This window comes from Dysidea avara, chromosome 15 (assembly GCF_963678975.1).
Source record: "Dysidea avara chromosome 15, odDysAvar1.4, whole genome shotgun sequence".
Taxonomy (NCBI): domain Eukaryota; kingdom Metazoa; phylum Porifera; class Demospongiae; order Dictyoceratida; family Dysideidae; genus Dysidea; species Dysidea avara.
The window spans coordinates 14163982-14181997 of NC_089286.1; the positions used below are offsets into that span (position 1 = coordinate 14163982).

The 18016-nt window shown below is 38.0% G+C and overlaps 2 protein-coding genes and 1 pseudogene across 2 annotated transcripts; 1 reads left to right on the top strand and 2 right to left on the bottom strand.

Annotated features, from left to right (window-relative positions):
• Positions 1–1665: 1665 nt before the first annotated feature.
• Positions 1666–2583, bottom strand: LOC136245344 (tigger transposable element-derived protein 1-like). The gene has a single exon (XM_066036823.1). The coding sequence runs from the start codon at positions 2581–2583 to the stop codon at positions 1666–1668; it is 918 nt and encodes a 305-aa protein (XP_065892895.1).
• A 4814-nt stretch (positions 2584–7397) lies between these two features.
• LOC136245345 (uncharacterized) lies at positions 7398–9418 on the top strand. The gene is made up of 3 exons (XM_066036824.1): positions 7398–7417; positions 8882–9042; positions 9102–9418. The coding sequence occupies exons 1-3, from the start codon at positions 7398–7400 to the stop codon at positions 9416–9418; spliced, it is 498 nt and encodes a 165-aa protein (XP_065892896.1).
• Positions 9419–11351: 1933 nt separating this feature from the next.
• Positions 11352–17749, bottom strand: LOC136245347 (uncharacterized; annotated as a pseudogene).
• Between the last annotated feature and the right edge of the window lie 267 nt (positions 17750–18016).

An 18016-nucleotide genomic window follows, 5' to 3' on the forward strand; every position in this document is an offset into this window, starting at 1 on the left:
CTTTGGCGGGGTTAAACTTTGGCGAAATGCCACCAGAAATCCATTTGGCGAAATAAACTTTGGCGAATTCACAGATCACACACGCTGGATTTTGATCGCGTTGAATTTCTGTATACTGGATCCATATTATGCACGAGTGCAACCTGTCGCGCATTAATAATAATCATAATCATAATATTTTAAAATACCTGTAAATCGCCAAGTGACCTGGACTAATATAGCCGAACATACATTAACATTTTGTTGTATTAACGATTTTCATACGACAGTATAATAACATGTTGGTCGCGTGCTGCACTGAAGGATCGTGCACTGCTTTACTGGTACCGCACGTACGAGTTTCCGTAAAACATTATTTTGTTCTAATTGTTTCAATCGGCTTGTCGTTAACGATCTTGAAGGTGTTCATGATGTCTGTCTTCAGATTTTCTATTGATTCGAAGATTCGTGGATACCATGTTTATCAGACTATATGGAGCAATCCATATATCGGGGAAGAACTGAACTGTAAATGTGAGCCAGGAAATTCACACGATCCCCATGCGGTGGCCATGACGAAAGTAATTTCTGGAGTCTCAACTGTTGTAGGACATGTCCCTATTGACATATCCCCAATATGTTCAATATTTATTAGACGAGGTGGATCAATAATTAGCCGCGTAAATGGCAGCCGCCGTCATTCCTCAGATTTGGAACAAGGTGGTCCCGAGATTCCATGTAAATTAGATTTTTCTATTGAAAGTGAAAAGGAAGCAAAAAAGACAAGAAAGCGTCTCGAAGCAACCTTATCCATTGTTGTTGCAATGGATACACTTTCAATTAGGGATACCATTGACCCTGCTACTGAAGATCAAGCTGTTGAGATCCAAGACAAATTTACTACTGACAACCAAGTTGTAGAGGTCCAAGACAGAGCTACTGAGGATCAAATTGTAGTCCACAGCAGAGCTGAGTTAACACCTGTGGTAGATTTATCCTTGGATTTGTCAGGTCAAGCCACTGAGCATGATGTGTCTCCACAAAAGAAAAGATTGAAGAAAAAACATATTATAATGGGAGAAGAATTAACTGACACAGAGATCATTTGGCACAGCAATTATTGAAAAAACAGTTTCCCAATCTGAATGGGTTTACATCTACACTGCTTCAAGACAAAAAGCGTGCACTAACGGAGAAAACAGTCACAGATAATCTTCTGTAAAGGTAGACATCATTGGGTTGTTGCCTCAACTAAAAATTGCACCGTTGGCCACGTAAAAGTGTATGATTCCTTGTTTACCTACCCTGATAAGGAAATGGAAAGAGTCATCGTGAATTTATTCCAGTGGAATTCTACAGAAGTAGTTGTGAAGTTTGCCCGTTGTCAAAAGCAAAAGGGAGGTGCTGATTGTGGCCTATTTGCTATTGCGTTTGCTACTGCCATAGCATTTGGGAAACAGCCAGGCAAAATAAAGTTTGTTCAAGAAGAGCTAAGGAGCCATTTAGTCACCTGCCTAAATAAAGGAGAAATGTCTTTATTCCCTTGAAAATGAAGGGAACAAAACTAGACACTCTATCCCATAAGATAATATAAACGAACTCTTTGCATCATATATGTATCAATCACATATTTTCATTGATTTGTAAATAATACAATAATAATATAACCAATCAATAAAATGTTGTTCAAAGGCAGTCAAAAATCCCAGCTTCCTTAAATCCATTCCGCACCATATCAGAGTTTTTCTTGATATGGCTATGGAATGCTACCATCCATTCTGCACCCAAAGGCTTCATAGTGCTGAGCCTCAAATCAACACCTTCACTCTGGTTTCCTTCATCTAACTGTGAGCAAACTTGTTTCGCGTACCAGCTTTCAAATTGCTTACGAAGGAAATCTTTTGCTGGCTTATTAATACTGAGGTCTAGCGGCTGTAACCGGTCAGTGCAGTTTGCAGGAATTAGGGCTACATTGATATTGTGGCTATCCAGTAGTGTTAAAATGGTTGACGTACACTGTGCTTTGAAGTTATCAAAAATTAAAAGTGCACCCTGTTCATCAGGAAGCTTCAGATCTTCTTTAATTTTCCTGATGTATGGAAAAATGACCATCTCCATATATTCATTCATTGTTTCTTCATTCGACCAGTGATTGGCCGAATAAGTAATGTTCCACGTTGAGGGAAAACTGTAAGTTGGAAGGCATCGTGTTGTCTTTCCTTCGTATACAAGCTGAAGTGGCAGGAAGTCACCTGAAAGGGATGCACCAAAAACTGCTGTTATCTGTCTCTTGTCATCTATCCCCATCATTTCTACCCTCTTTGCTCCTTCCTTCTCCATTGTCCAAGATGGTGTGGGGACATAATTGATTGCTGTCTGATCAAAATTTATGACCAGCTGTGGTGGAATTTCGTCCATGCTTACAATGTTTGTAGTATACATAAAAAATATTCTTTTCAATTCTTCAAAATGCTCCACATCAATTTTTGCCTTGCTACATGCTCTCCTTTTGACATAGCCCATTCTCTTCAGTAAGGATTTTGCCCATTCTTCAGTTAACTTGATCCCACCATTTTCACGCAGAATATTAGCATCTTTATTCATAATAATTCCCTCAGCAGCAGCAATCACTACACTACTACTCACTGCTGTTCATTATACAAATCAGTTATAGCTTTCCAACCAAATTCAGCTTCCTTTACACGTTTGAACTGTTTCGTGCCACCAGGTTTTGAAGAAAATAAGGCATTCACCATCTTTTCAAGTATGGAAACAAGATCAACAATCAACACAGGGAATATAACAAAAGCATGAAATACCCGGTGAGAAGGGCAGATTAATCAAAATATTTTATTTGGAGGATTAAAAGGATTTATCATCCAAGGCTTGACTTCAAATTTGTCGCTTTGATCCTCCTTCACAGAATAAGCACCATGGCAACCATGACTGGCCTTGATGGTAGCAGCATTGGCAGATCCCCCATCACATACTAACAGACTTGTCTTTAGATTGTGTTGTTGAAATAGTTTTATTGTCTCCAAAATACATGCGATCACGAATTTGCACTCCACTGATGCTGAGCAGGTGAAGTAAGGGCCAACTATATCATAACTGCTAGTCAGGTCTCTCCATAGGAACTGCAGTATGTATGATGTCTGGTTAGCTGTTGGGTCCTGAAGAACTCGGTAGATGTCATTCAATGAGGACAAGTCACTTGGTGTCATTGCTAATCCCATAATTTGATGGCTTCTAGAGTTCCACATCAGCTGACACGCAACTTTTACCTCATCAAATATAAGGACTCCATCAGCTTTCGGCTCCTGCTTCCCATTCTTACGGCGTTCTTCTTTGAAAGATACATATCGTGCAACTTGATCCACAATGCAAATACTGTTGGCACCTGGTGAATGCATGAAGGTCCCAGTGTATGCTTGCATTGTGAATTTTGATGGAAACTTCAAAATCCTGAAGCTCTGTAAGGCTTTGTATGCAGCAGGACTCCGTGTGTATACAGCCAGTGCTACAAGAAGTGAATATGAACAGCAACAAAATAAGATACAACTCACCCATCCTTATTGTAATCACACTTCAACGATTACCACGACCATTACTCAACTCGGTATTGTTAACATTTCGAATAGTACACACAAAAAGTACCTTACCATTCTTAAATTGATCCTGATCAAACTCTTTCTTCTGCCGTTCCTTGTCTGTGATCCAAATACTCTTCATAAGGCCATTCAAAAATAAAACTGACCAAAAATGCCGTTAAATTACAGCACAGCTCTTTATTCAGTGCCACAGAGCTGTACAGCCTCACAAAACCACCTGCTGGTTAGCCAGTGCTTCATCAAGGCCACAGACCCATCATGTGGATTGCCACAGCACCCACTAAAAGCAGCCAGTACTGGATCCTTGCTGGTGATCACTGTGCAATTTGATAGTTTAGTGATGTAGTTTTGTGTTTGCGGCAAAAAATTAAGCTTCTTGTGATAGGCAATAAGACCCATTTCCCAGACTGGATCACATATTATGAACTTGCATTACATAGACACAAAACTATGCCACAATAATATCCAGACGCTATTTGTCTTTGCATGTTTTGCTGATTTTTTCAAATTGTCTAATGTAGGGCAGCACATGCATGGGTTTGCTTGGAAAGTATGGTAATTTGTATATCACTTTCTTGTTCTTATTATTTTATTGTTTTGGAGTCTGTTTATTATTTGATTTTTAATAAGTGATATTGAAGTTGCATGTACAGCATACCATATTGTTCCAAGGTACTTTTGTATTTGGTAGGAGATGATGAAAATGATTTTGGTTTCTCTACTGCTGCTGAGATCCATCGTAAAACTGTGGCAAATGGATTTTGGAATTATGAACTTGAGCTGGAATTGCGAGATAGAGACATGGAGAATTTTTTGTTTGCCAGGACAAATGACAGAGAGAAGGCTATGAGTCTAATAGATGAACAGCGAGCAGACAGCATTTATGATCATGACACCTGTTCTGATGAATGCAAACGTAGAGGTATGTACAAAGCAACAGCTTTGGACAATGTAATCTTACACCACTCTTGTACATATATTAAAATTTGTCAGAGAACTACTGTTCATCTTAAATGTTTTCATTGTTGACGTATGAAAGAGCAAGTGTTGACATACTCCTCAATATAACAGAACATCAATTATATAAATTTGTTGAAAGACTTTAGTAACCAATTTCTACCTAATGGTCACATATGAAAAATAGCCTGGTTAAATATTCATAATTTTATTAGCGTGTTTGTGTTAGATTTCATATTAGATGCAATAAGATTCATTTTTGTACTGTATGGTAATACATGTACGTATAGTTCTACTTACATTAAGCTCTACTAATCAATATTATCAGTATCATTTTAACCCAATAATTAGCAGGGATAGCACAAGCTTATATCTTTTGTTCCACGATAAAAGAGTGTAAGTATATCGCTGGAATCACCAGTCTGTATTATACAGTTGTACACACAGTACATTTGGTGATTTGGAGTATATCCCCAAATTAAAATGGCACCAAACCAAATGAATTTATAGGGCCTTTATAAAAGTGTAAAGTCTCTCACTTGAGTTTTTGATAAAATTTTGGTCTCAACTTCACAAAAAGCTGGTTTGGAAACTGGTCAACAAAACTTCTGAAGCTGCCTATGCTTGTGACTGCATACAAACCCTAACCAAATTGTTCACTTGGTATGCCTAGACAATATTATTGCTGTTTACCATTCACATTGAATTATTACAGCATTACATATACCAGAATAGGAATTGTATTTTATTATGCTGATGAATGCAGCAGAGTACTTAATAATACTTTATCTATTTATAGGTTGTGGAAAACTATTTGCAGTAGACGGGAACTGGAAACTCTGTTATCCAATATGCATGTATCGTGTTCCCAAGGAAATGTCTGGCTTTGATGGAGCATTGCAGTATGTGGACTCCTGTCCAAATGAGCCAACTACTGGTATGGCCTTTTGTGGGGAACTTTGTCAAGATGCATGGAAAAAAGGCATACCTTGCACTTTACAAGAATTTCTAAAATTTTCACTTGAAGGTTTGTGCACTTTCTTACTTAGTCATGCAAAATAATACTGGTGTAAAAATACATAAACGGAGGGTCGGCAAAAAATAAATTAAAACATGAGAAAAAACCGCTATAAAGTTATTCAGTAACTTTAATTGAAACTATATTCAAAATAAGGTATTGTGAATGACACTAATGTATAAACCAATCAAGGCGCAACCAAGAATTTCAAATAGGTGAGGCAGACTGCTCTATTTGGGTGATTGCGGTATGTGGATCTTCAAAAAAGATTTCAGAAATCTAGCTGCAATTACCACTGAAGTCTTCACTTGGTATTTAACAACAGCTGCATAAGCATATGTAGATCATAAAGCAAGCTGCAAGCAAATACAAATTATTGGTTAATTATTAGTTTTTCAGCTCTATAATTGTAGCCATGTCCCATATGTAGGGCTGGTAGAAATAAAGGCCACTAATGGGATCATTAACTTCTGGTGCATCCCCAGGATCTGCAAATTAAAGCATGAGAAATAGAGATTGCTATGACAATAGTTAAATGTCAGCACAATGGAGTATGTAAAGCCCTTTAGAGTACTCTATTCAGACTCAATTGATTATTAAAGACTACACAGAAATACACAGTTTTTGGATTAATAAACACTTCAATCACACAGTACAGGTTTATCTAGCACAACTTAGTAAAACTTTTAATGCTGTATTGTGCACAAACCATAGCCTCCCTACCACGAGCTATAGCTACTCAATGGCAAAGGGAACCTAAAGGAAGCAAAACAGCTTCAAAGTGGATGTTATCATACCGAATCACACTTTTAGATAAGTCAAGGACACAAGAATGACAAATTTATGCAGTTTTTATTCCCACATTTATTCCTGTACTCCTGTATATAGAAAAATTATTATATATGAGATGAATATGAAGAAATTGGTGTATTTCAAGAATTAAATTTTTTTTCCTCTTCAGTTCCTTTAGACTTCATAGTTACTAACTAGACTTATTTCAATTAACTTTTTGTTACTGGAAAACCAATTAAAGAGGTTGTTTAGGCATATGCTCTATTAGGCGATCTCTGTTATGAACCACTACTGCATGCGGTTCAAGAGTAATTGGCTGTGTGTGAGAGATCATCACCAGTTTCCAATAATTATATGATCTGTGAAAGATCCATATACAAATTTTAAATTTTTAGTACTACATGTGCTTAGTGCTATCTGACATTGTCATTAACAACTTTCAGTTTTTAAAGAATGCATTTATAGTAAGATCTAGCTTCATACAGAAGACTAGTTATGCATATACTATATGCCACAGCTAAAGAGTGTGGACTGGTGTGATCTGAAGTCTAACGTGCTGTATTATGAACATAATTTAAGTAATATGTAGTAGTGCCTGACAAGAATAAAATACAGAAAATGATACTATATTTTTGTTAATGTAGCTTCTAAAGAGCGCCCGACAGCTGATTCCAATGCAGATCTTACTGCTGCAGATTGTCAAGGTAGGTGCATGATTGTACACGCTTACACAATCAGCATCGTGTAGCTATAGTGAAGACTTTATAAATACTAGATATACATATATTTAAAAGTAACTATTGAAGAAAATGTTAACACATATATGGCTTTATGTGTAACACTGTATAACTGTAACAATACTGTTATTTACAGGCATTTCATCAGCTCTGGAACAGTATCCAGGTTTATCACAATTAGACAGCTGCGAAGAAGTGGCTGCAACAAAAACACAGTGCAATAAAGACACGGGGCAACCAAAGGAACTCCAAAAATGGACAAGAGGGATTTGGATGTGTGCCAGTGGTGGTGGACATATACAAATGTGGCAGCCCCTGTACCAGTAAGTTCTAAGGCCTTGGCTTAATTTCACAGCATTGTAACATGTTTACAAATTGTTTACAATAACAAACTAACTAAATATGAAGCCAGGATTTTTTTTTGTTTATCATAAGGCTGCTTCTACTTAATCTTTTGTATCTCGGACCAAAACCAGCTAAGGAGAGGGTCGTCAGGTCGACATAATAAAATTAACCATTTATGACTTCAGAAAATCAATCTACATTTCAAATGGTAACTAAGCTACACTGTGATTGCTGTGCCACTTGTCAGTAGCCCACTATATAGTGAAGATAACTACTCTGCCTTACTTCTGGCAATCCCTTTGTGACATTAACACAAAGTGTACTGTGATCATGTGATTAACAAATATTTTGTATAGAAAAATGTTGGGTCAGTTGGGCACAAGAAACAAATAATTAAATGTAAATTGAAGTGGCCTAAGTACCCACATATTTTTTTTCTGTGAATTCCTTATCATTACAGAGATTGCCTGCATTATGCACTGACTAGTTTTTAAGGTTCAAATACATTGTGAATATACCCACTGCCAACAAACACTGAATATATCATACAGTAGTATGAAGTGAACTCTCCCAAACTAGGATTGCTTACAATTTGATATAGATGTGTTAAACAGGTGTCTTGAGCACACTATGTTTGTTTGTGGGGATTGTAGCTACCATACATCTATTACATTTATACTGGACATGCATGGACCACATAGAATTATTTTGTGAAAGTGGACGTAGTCCTACTTATGAGCACTACATCTATGCTTGTTTACAGTATTCTGGTTTAAAAAATAAAGGGAGATCATTAAATTGAATTGTCATAACAATACTTGTTGACTAAAGCACAGTAAAGTAAAACACTATATAACATTATCGCACAACAAAAAGTAAGTTATTGCGTATTTGGTTGACATCAAGGTAACATGGTCGAGTAGAACCTTATCACTAAAGATTTTAAATGTAATAACTACAAAAAAACTTGAAGTTTTTCCGAACATTTGTTGCAATTTGAACTCTTAAAGTTTCAGTGGCAGATCTCCATGGGTTTTGGTAGTTTCAACCAAAATTCTTTTTCAGAAGCCTACTCAGTTGCAATTGACACCACCCATTGCATTAAAATGGATTGAACTACTCTAATAGAGAAGTCAACAAACTACTCATATAGAGAAGTCAACTAGCTGCTGTAATAGAGCAATCAGAGGGAAACTTAGCTATAAATTTAGCCTTGCAGTTAGCTAGCTAGTTTGTTTATTTCGCAATTTAAGTAAGTAAACAAAAACTGTTCACTTTAAAAGTATATAATTTTCTTAAGCCATGTCCTTGGATGCTTAATTAGTAAGTTTCAGACACCCCTTTTAGAAATCCTAGACCCACCAGTAAATTTCACTGATATATAAATATTCATTAATAAGTGTTGTTGCATTCTTTTCTCAATAATACTATTGTTTATGTAGATCTGAAGGGCCAGCCCAGGTGTTTTTATTAATGCTATCATGGCTTATTGCGGCATTTGGTAACAAAACAAGAAGAACTTGGAAAGAAGTAATTCTGGCGTATGACAACATGTGTCATGTGAATAACCTGAAAGTTGCTAGGAATGATTTGCCCTTACCAGGTATGTACAGGCGTTTTAAATGGATCTAAAGACATGTGGTTGTTTTGTATTCTACACAGGAGATCTCAAGTATATCTGGAAAGATATAAATAAGATAATAGACAGCCTTCACATCAACAACCACTGTGATCCAAGGTGCAAAACCCTATATGATCCACAACCAATCAAAGAAAAGAACCCAAGTTTTAACACCATGGCATGTGAGCAAACTTTTGCATGGATGTCCAGGTTTAAAAAAATTGTTTGCTTTATGCCAAAAACCCACCATCATTTTTACATACATCGCATGGTGAAAAGGCGAAATGCATATATTTCTTATTGTTACTTGCATGGGTGTAGACCAATACATGCAAAGAAACTCGATACTAAAGAATGAAGTATAGCGGAGCATTTTGTAATGTATGAACTAGCTACTTCACACATGAATTACACAGTGTGTTATTTGCTGTAATTTATAATTTAACTACAATACATGTATATATGCTGAATGTATATTGTTGATTTAACATCTTTGATACCTTCAATTTGAATACTTATACATGTGTAATTACTGTCTACTTAAAAGATTGAGACATTTAAGCTCTGAAATAAATGGTCTATCATCTATATACATGTAATTTACAACAATAATTATAAGTTCCCAGAATCATGATTCGTTCATTGTTACAGTAAACAAAATAGTTTATATACTTTCCAATTGCTAATCACAATATATGTAAACACATTAATTTACTTGCTTTACGGTGCAATACTAATACAGGACAATAGTTCAAATCGAGAGAAGGTGCTTATGGCCTTAATAACTAAATGCTAACTTTATTATTAGCTGCTTAGCTTCTTCATGGTAGTGTTGAGCCTGTATCCAACTTGCAACCAGGTTGCTTCAACAAAGACTGTACAATTTATTTTAGTCACTGAAATGTTATCAAATTCACTCTCCTGGCGTCTAATTCTCAAAACATTTCCCGAGAGCGTGGGCATACTCCAGACTCCCTACAACAAGCATACTAGAGGTGCTTTAACACACTGACGACATGTTATCCTGATTCAGATAAACATCTCCAAATTCTGTACCAATTGTCAGTACGTGATCAAACAGCAGTACATTCATACTGACGGAAACCCCATTTTAAAAATTCAGGATATGCCCCTGAAATAGGGAGGATCATGGCTTTGAAAAGAAGCCAGTATATTGAAGTATAAGATAGACCCTATACTTATACAACAATGTTGTATAAGTATAGGGTCTACCTTATACGTACATTTAGGCCCATTGTATTGTACTACTGTATTCTAAGACCACTAAGAAGTCTTTTTCAACCTGGCAGTAATTTTTGTGCACAAAAGTAATAGATATACAAAGACAGAACTTGTTGATCAGTATTTGCAGCATTATGCAATGGGTCGGCTCCTAGAATTTTCTCTCATTAGAAACACCAAACCTTTGTTCAGTTTTTCCTTTTTGTCTTATGATGATTGTCCTATTAGAGTATTAGACTGCTCTATTAGAATATCTCGATAATGGAAATCTCAGCCAGACCACAATCTCAATGGAAACCTTTTGATCTTGCAAATGGAACTGTGGAAACACAGCTCCAGTTTATCATTTCTACTCTTAATAAGGATGTGCTACTTATATATTCAAAATAGATCAGCTCTGTAAACAGTGACAGTATTGTGGCAGCATTACTTTATGAAAAAATTCTCGTTATGGTCCAAGTATACTGGCATTATGCTTTACACTTTTAATTACCCAGAAATTATGCTGGCATAATCAATGCCAGTCTATTACATAATATAGCATTCACTTTTGGCCATATGTTTCACTTTTTTTAAAACCATCATTGAAACAATCATGAGAAAAAATTATTATGATTACAACCAAACAGACAAAGAGAATGAAATCCTCGATCACATTCGACCACGCAGTTGTGTTAAAACACACATGTGGGCACGGCAAGATGTTTATGTACAAAAATGTGTATGTGTGTGTGTGTGCATGAAAACATTTAGCTCAATTTACAGAGTAACAGACAAGTAACCAGCTTAAAAGATGCAAGTTGTATACCATGGATCCAGTTAATTGTGAAGTAACAATGAATGCTGTGTCTTATTACTAGCAATAATAGCCTATATTACACAGAGTTATCTTACGTATATTGCCACTAAGGGCCCGGACAGGAGCCCTGGCAAGGCAAATATTTAAATGTGGCCAGATTTGAGATAAGCATGCTTCCACACACACAAAATCAAACTGACGTTTTTACAAGAAATGGATTGCGCTTTTTCAGCTTCCGCTTTCTTTGCTGTCATTCGGTTGAGTTTTCGTTTCCTACAGCTAACTCTCCCTCTGTTGATACTGGGTCTAGAGCCATTGGTTCTTCACTTTCTGGATATTGTTCCGTCGGCTTGTTTCCCATCTCTCCTGTGACTGTACATACATAATAAAAATAAACAACAGAATCATTGTCACTGCTTTTACCTGATGGACTTGCAAATGGTGTATAATTACCCTTTAAAAACAGCCTCTCTAGCTCTAGGATATTCCGTTTGCTTCCTTGAGAATTGATAAAACACATTTTAGCATTCACTTAACACCTAGCTACGTACATATGCACGTACCTACTTCAGCAACTTCACCCCCTTCGTACAGTTTCTTGTTAACCGTTGCCTTGGCCAGCGAACCTATGATTGGCAACCCTTCACAGTCGAGGGTGGCCGTGACTTCGTCTGCCGGATGGGTACTCACACTATTCTCTTCTCGCCAGTAGATTAAAACATATTGTGCTACAAAAGAATAATTTAGTATAGCAAGTAACTATAATTATACAGTTCATATACGTATGTTTTTCTTTTGCTGACAGCTGCAGAGCTTTCGTAACGGCACGTGCAGCCATCGCTTCTGCTACAATCTATACCGCGTGGTCGATACTGTAATTCCACTCGTAGTACGAAATTATTTCTAGCGTAGCACGTCCGTATTTATTTACGTAATACTAGCCGTACTACGTAATCGTATTACTGTGTCCTACGTCTACTCCATACTGTAGTACGACCGTAGAAAATATGTACTACGACCGTAATTATGACTACGTTACGTTAACTTTATTTTGACGCGTACCGTATGTTGTAACCATGTAACTGGGTAACCTCCAGCAAAATTTCACCATTTACAGAGTAACAGAAAAGTACCCAGCTTAAAACATGCAAGTTGTATACCATGTATGTGAGTGTAGAATGGATATGACAAGTAGCATCATATGTGGTAACCATGTAACTGGGTAACCTCAAGCCAAATTTCACTTGAGTATGTACTTGTGCACGTAAGGTTGTTGAAGCTTTCCACCTGTTCGTGTACAGCAACCAACACAAGTAGCAGCTCTGGAGGCATACAGCAAAGGAAGCAGAAGTTGCAAACATGTGAGTAGCTGTGGGGATTGAAGGGTTTTTAAAAATTGACTGTTTATATATATCTAATCCAAAACAGCCAAGCTGTAAAAAAAGAGTGCGGCCCTGAGAAAGACTATGGTGAAAAAAGATGTGAAATCCAAGGTGGCGGCCAAGAAATGGCTATGATGGTAGGTTAATGGTAAAAATTTTAATAACGACAAGTCAGGTGAATTTTGTGCCAAGACCAAGCGGCACCAAATTCACCTGAATTGTTGTTATTAAAATTTTTACCATTAACCTACCATCACAGCCATTTCTTGGCCGCCACCTTGGATTTCACATCTTTTTTCACCATAGCCTTTCTCAGGGCCGCACTCTTTTTTTACAGCTTGGCTGTTTTGGATTAGATTTCACTTCTTTTTGTATTTGTATACCCCAAAGCCGGCCATAGGCCGGCTTTAGGGCTTTTTAACCTGTCATTTTTTCATTACTACAGGAAGAAGAAAAGATGAAGCAGGGTGATTTCTTTGTAGCTAACCTCTCTGCAAAATGGTCCTTCTAGCTGATCTCTCTACCGGATGACTTGTTTGTGGCTGAACTCTCTACAGGGTGATTTGTTTGTAGCTGAACTCTCTACAAGGTGCTGCTTCTAGCTGATATTTCTACAGGGTGATTTGTTTGTAGCTGAATTCTCTACAGGGCAATTTGTTTGCAGCTACACTCTCTACATGGTAGTTTCTTTGTAGCTGAACTCTCTACAATGTGACTTCTTCTAGCTGAACTCTCTACGGGTGACTTGTTTCTAGCTGATCTCTCTACAGGGTGACTTGATTCTAGCTGATCTTTCTACAGGGTGATTTGTTTGTAGCTGAATTCTCTACAGGGCAATTTGTTTGCTGTTGAACTCTGTACATGGTAATTTCTTTGTAGCTGAACTCTCTACAATGCAACTTCTTCTAGCTGAACTCTCTACAGGGTGACTTGTTTCTAGCTGATCTCTCTACAATGTAACTTCTTCTAGCTGAACTCTCTACGGGTGACTTGTTTCTAGCTGATCTCTCTACAGGGTGACTTGATTCTAGCTGATCTTTCTACAGGGTGATTTGTTTGTAGCTGAATTCTCTACAGGGCAATTTGTTTGCTGCTGAACTCTCTACATGGTAGTTTCTTTGTAGCTGAACTCTCTACAATGTAACTTCTTCTAGCTGAACTCTCTACGGGTGACTTGTTTCTAGCTGATCTCTCTACAGGGTGACTTGTTTCTAGCTGAACTCTCTACAGGGTGATTTGTTTGTAGCTGAACTCTCTACAAGGTAACTTCTTCTAGCTGATCTTTCTACAGGGTGATTTGTTTGTAGCTGAATTCTCTACAGGGCGATTTGTTTGCAGCTGAACTCTCTACATGGTAGTTTCTTTGTAACTGAACTCTCTACAATGTAACTTCTTCTAGCTGAACTCTCTACAGGGTGATTTGTTTGTAGCTGAACTCTCTACAAGGTAATTTCTTCTAGCTGATCTTTCTACAAGGTGATTTGTCTGTAGCTGAATTCTCTACAGGGCAATCTGTTTGCTGCTGAACTCTCTACGTGGTAGTTTCTTTGTAGCTGAACTCTCTACAATGTAACTTCTTCTAGCTGAACTCTCTACGGGTGACTTGTTTCTAGCTGATCTCTCTACAGGGTGACTTGTTTCTAGCTGATCTTTCTACAGGGTGATTTGTTTGTAGCTGAATTCTCTACAGGGTGATTTGTTCTGAACTCTCTACAGGATGACTTGTTTCTAGCTGATCTCTGTACAGGGTGACTTGTTCCTAGCTGAACTCTCTACAGGTGATTTGTTTGCAGCTGAACTCTCTTACATGGTGGTTTCTTTGTAGCTGAACTCTCTACAAAGTGACTTCTTCTAGCTGATCTATCTACAGGATGACTTGTTTCTAACTTAACTCTCTACAGTGTGATCTGTTCATAGCGAAACTTTCTGCTGGGTGATTTGTTTGCAGCTAAACTCTTTGCATGATTGTTTCTTTGTAATTGAACTCTCTACAAGGTAACTTCTTCTAGCTGATCTCTCTACAGGGCAATTTGTTTGTAGCTGAATTCTCTACAGGGTGATTTATTTGAGCTGAACTCTCTACATGATGGCTTCTTTGTAGCTGAACTCTCTATTAGGTACCTTCTTCTAGCTGATCTGACTACAGGGTGACTTGTTTGTAGCTGAATTCCCAACAGAATAACTTGCAATGTAATAATTATGACTGAGTAAATTATACATGCAGCTGAATGCTTTATTAGGGTGACTGTTCTATTAGAGTATCTCGATCTCGCATTTGCTGCACGTAGTTGCCTTTCGAATCATAACTCAGTGATTTGTAATGCGATTCTTCTGTACTACTGCAAGAACTTTCTATGATGATTATTCCAGCTACATACTGATTTTCAGCTCGTTGCTCTAAGCGGTTTGCCTGGTAGACACGAAAACTAATAGTTTTTTTATTCATAAAAATCGATCGCGTAATTTTGACACAGGTTAGGTTTTGTGTCATATCTCCATGGTCTTTATCCTGATTCCTTTCAAACCACAAAAAGGCACTCCTACGATGGTTGCTCCATCTACATATCAATTTTCAACTGATTCCTCCTAGGGGTTTACCCTGTAGGCGTGACAGACCTTCGACCTTATTTACGCAAATAATCGGTCATAACTCCGTGAATGTTCATCGGATTCCTACCAAAGTTGGTACGGTGATCCGCCTTAATGAGCCCCTTAAGTGTGTCAAATTTCAGCCCAATCCGAGCACGCATTCGTGTTTTATGGCGAATTTTGTAAAGTGTGCGAAATGAAGATGAAGAAGAAAAAAAACGAAGAAATTAAAACGAAATTTTGTTTGCTCGTATCTCGGAAATGGCTGGAGCGATTTTCTTCAAATTTGGTATGTAGATTCCCCTAACTGGGTGGCACGTCTCTAGCAAATTTGGTTCCAATCGGATAAGGAATCACAGAGCTACATAGGTGTGAAAATCGCGTTTTCTTTCTTCCTGTTAATATACTCACGGTGTGGCGCGCCGGCTTCTTGGGCCGCACGACACACTATCGTGTGTCTTGATATAGCAAAGAACATGAAAAGCAGTAACAAAAGGGTGAAAGCAAATGGTATGTACCCTGTACATACTTATGTATTTATGTACTTATGTATGTGTCTGTTATGTGGTAGTAGATTCTAACAAGACGAAGAAGACTAAAGCAGTGAGAAAAAGTAGTACAAAAATGCATCCGTATTTGTTTAGTTTATGTACGTACGTACATAGCAGTTTACGTAGTTGTGTGAAATTTTTCATTCATCTATCAGGGATTTTTCTAGGGAGGGGCATCCTGCCCCTCCTGAAAATGACCCCCCCGAACCCTGCCCCTACCAGCCTGAGTAAACAAGTGATTTAGCCTAATTTAAGTTCTGCCTCCCCTCAATTTCTGAAAAAACTCTGATTGCCCCCCTGAATTTATTTTCTAGAAAAATCCCTGTCTCTGCTTGACATCTTGACTTTCTGTAGTGAAGGGCCGCATCATAATGTCAGGAAGTGGTGCAGACAGTGATAGTGTGAATGGTAAGATGACTATTATTGTTATACCACAAGTTTCCTACATTTATGCATTAGATTCTTCAGATGATTTTCAATGTGATATGACTGATATTGGTATGTACGTACATACGTATTTCCCAATTATTATGTACATCCCTGTTTATAGGCTTGTACAAACAACCATTTAACGTCAGTGACCTAGATGATACTGTCTTACCACCACCACTGACACTACCAAAAAGTGACGTCCTGCCACCAAGTGATATCCTGCCACCACCAAGAAGTGACGTACTGCCACCTTCAAGAAGTGATGTCCTGCCACCACCAAGAAGTGACATCCTGCTACCACCAGTGGTAGACAGTAACACACCTATAATCGAAGCCAGTCTTACACCAACTCTTCCTTGGTACGTGGCTTGGCTTCTCGCCGGATAAACTCTTTGAGCTCATGCCAAAGGTTTTCAATGGGGTTGCAGTCAGGGCTCTCGGCAACGGTCTTCCACCAGTTGATCCCATTATCTTGAAAAAAGCGTTGGACACGACCCGAAGTGTGTTTTGGGTCGTTATCCTGCATAAAGCGATGACCATTTGGAAACTTCTCAGAGATAAATGGAAGAAGATGCGAGTCCAAAATGCTGGCGTATACTTCGGCATCCATTATTCCCTCAAAAATACAATTTTTTTGTGGGACCTTTCAGGCTAATTCCAGCCCAGACATGCACCTTTATAGGATGCTTAGGTCTAGGAAACAAAATTGAACAGCAATAATATTATATGCATACATATATGTACAGCCACTAGGAACTACATTAAGCACTTTATGTAGGGTATAATTTGTCAGTTACAACTCCGTACTTATGTACGTATGAACACTGAAGTTGGTAGACATTTCTTTAAAAAACACTTCAATATAGTGGCCACTTCTAGAAGGCCTAGGTCCCTTCATTTAACGGTCACCTCAATATTGTGACCATATCGTGAAGCTCAAGGTCCCTATTAATGATCGAAGCTTCACTGTGTTATGTACATACGTACATAAATGGATGCATACTCAGAATGCTTGCTTGCCTGGGCTTGTTCTTAGGAGAACAGTTTTTTTTACGGTAAAAAAACCGCTTGTGAGTATCGCATTGAATTGATGATTCGTCGCTCCATATGACATTGTCAAACCCGTCTTCTGATTCATTTAGGTACTGCTTTGCCCAGGCGAGCCTTTTCTGCTTGTTTATTTCTCTTATTAGCTGACGGTATGCGCTGCCTCTGTAGGTCCATCCCAGAGCCCTGCGATACCGTAATACAGATGATATAGAAACACGCATACCCCTTTCTAATAAGAGTTTGTGCAACTGGTAGGCTGTAGTTTCATCATCCTTGTTCATCTGTTCGTCCACGATCCCTTAACTTCTGGCGTGAAAAAGCCTCTTCTTCCTCCTCCTCCTTGCCTAGCAATGGTACCGGTTCTTTCATATCGTCGCAGGAATTTCCAAATAGGTACCCGTGAAGCTTTGATGTCTTGTTCCCGAAGTAACTTTTCTATGCTTGGAGGTTTTCTTCCATCGAAGTAGTAGCCCAAGATTTTCACCAAGACTTCTGAAAGAAAATACCATTCTTACAATCAACTTCAATTAACGCACATTACTCTAAAAATTGCCCATATGTAATTGTTTCGTACGGCAATGTGACTTTAACGGTATTACACCACGTGGATGAGGCTGCGTGGTTGGGTTAAGCTGCTTGGACATGAAGCTCTGGAGACTTTGGCGAAGGGCGAAGGTAAAACTGGTATTTGTATTGTCATGGAACTAGTTGTACCATAGATACTAGAATACATAATGGATTGGAAACGCAATACATTTTACGGTGACGGGCTCGATACGGTCACGTGATTTATGGCAACGTTACCAAGTGTACAAACTGCAGTTGTTCTTAACACTGAGACTACTATTACAGGTTTTATAAAGCGTTAAATCATTGCTAAAGGATTTAGCTATTTATTGGTTTGTGACTGA

Coding starts and splice junctions, on each gene's coding strand:
- LOC136245344 (XM_066036823.1), bottom strand. CDS start 2,583: ATGAATAAAGATGCTAATATTCTGCGTGAAAATGGTGGGATCAAGTTA.
- LOC136245345 (XM_066036824.1), top strand. CDS start 7,398: ATGTGGCAGCCCCTGTACCA. Junction 7,418..8,881: donor ATGTGGCAGCCCCTGTACCA/GTAAGTTCTAAG, acceptor TTGTTTATGTAG/ATCTGAAGGGCCAGCCCAGG. Junction 9,043..9,101: donor GAATGATTTGCCCTTACCAG/GTATGTACAGGC, acceptor TATTCTACACAG/GAGATCTCAAGTATATCTGG.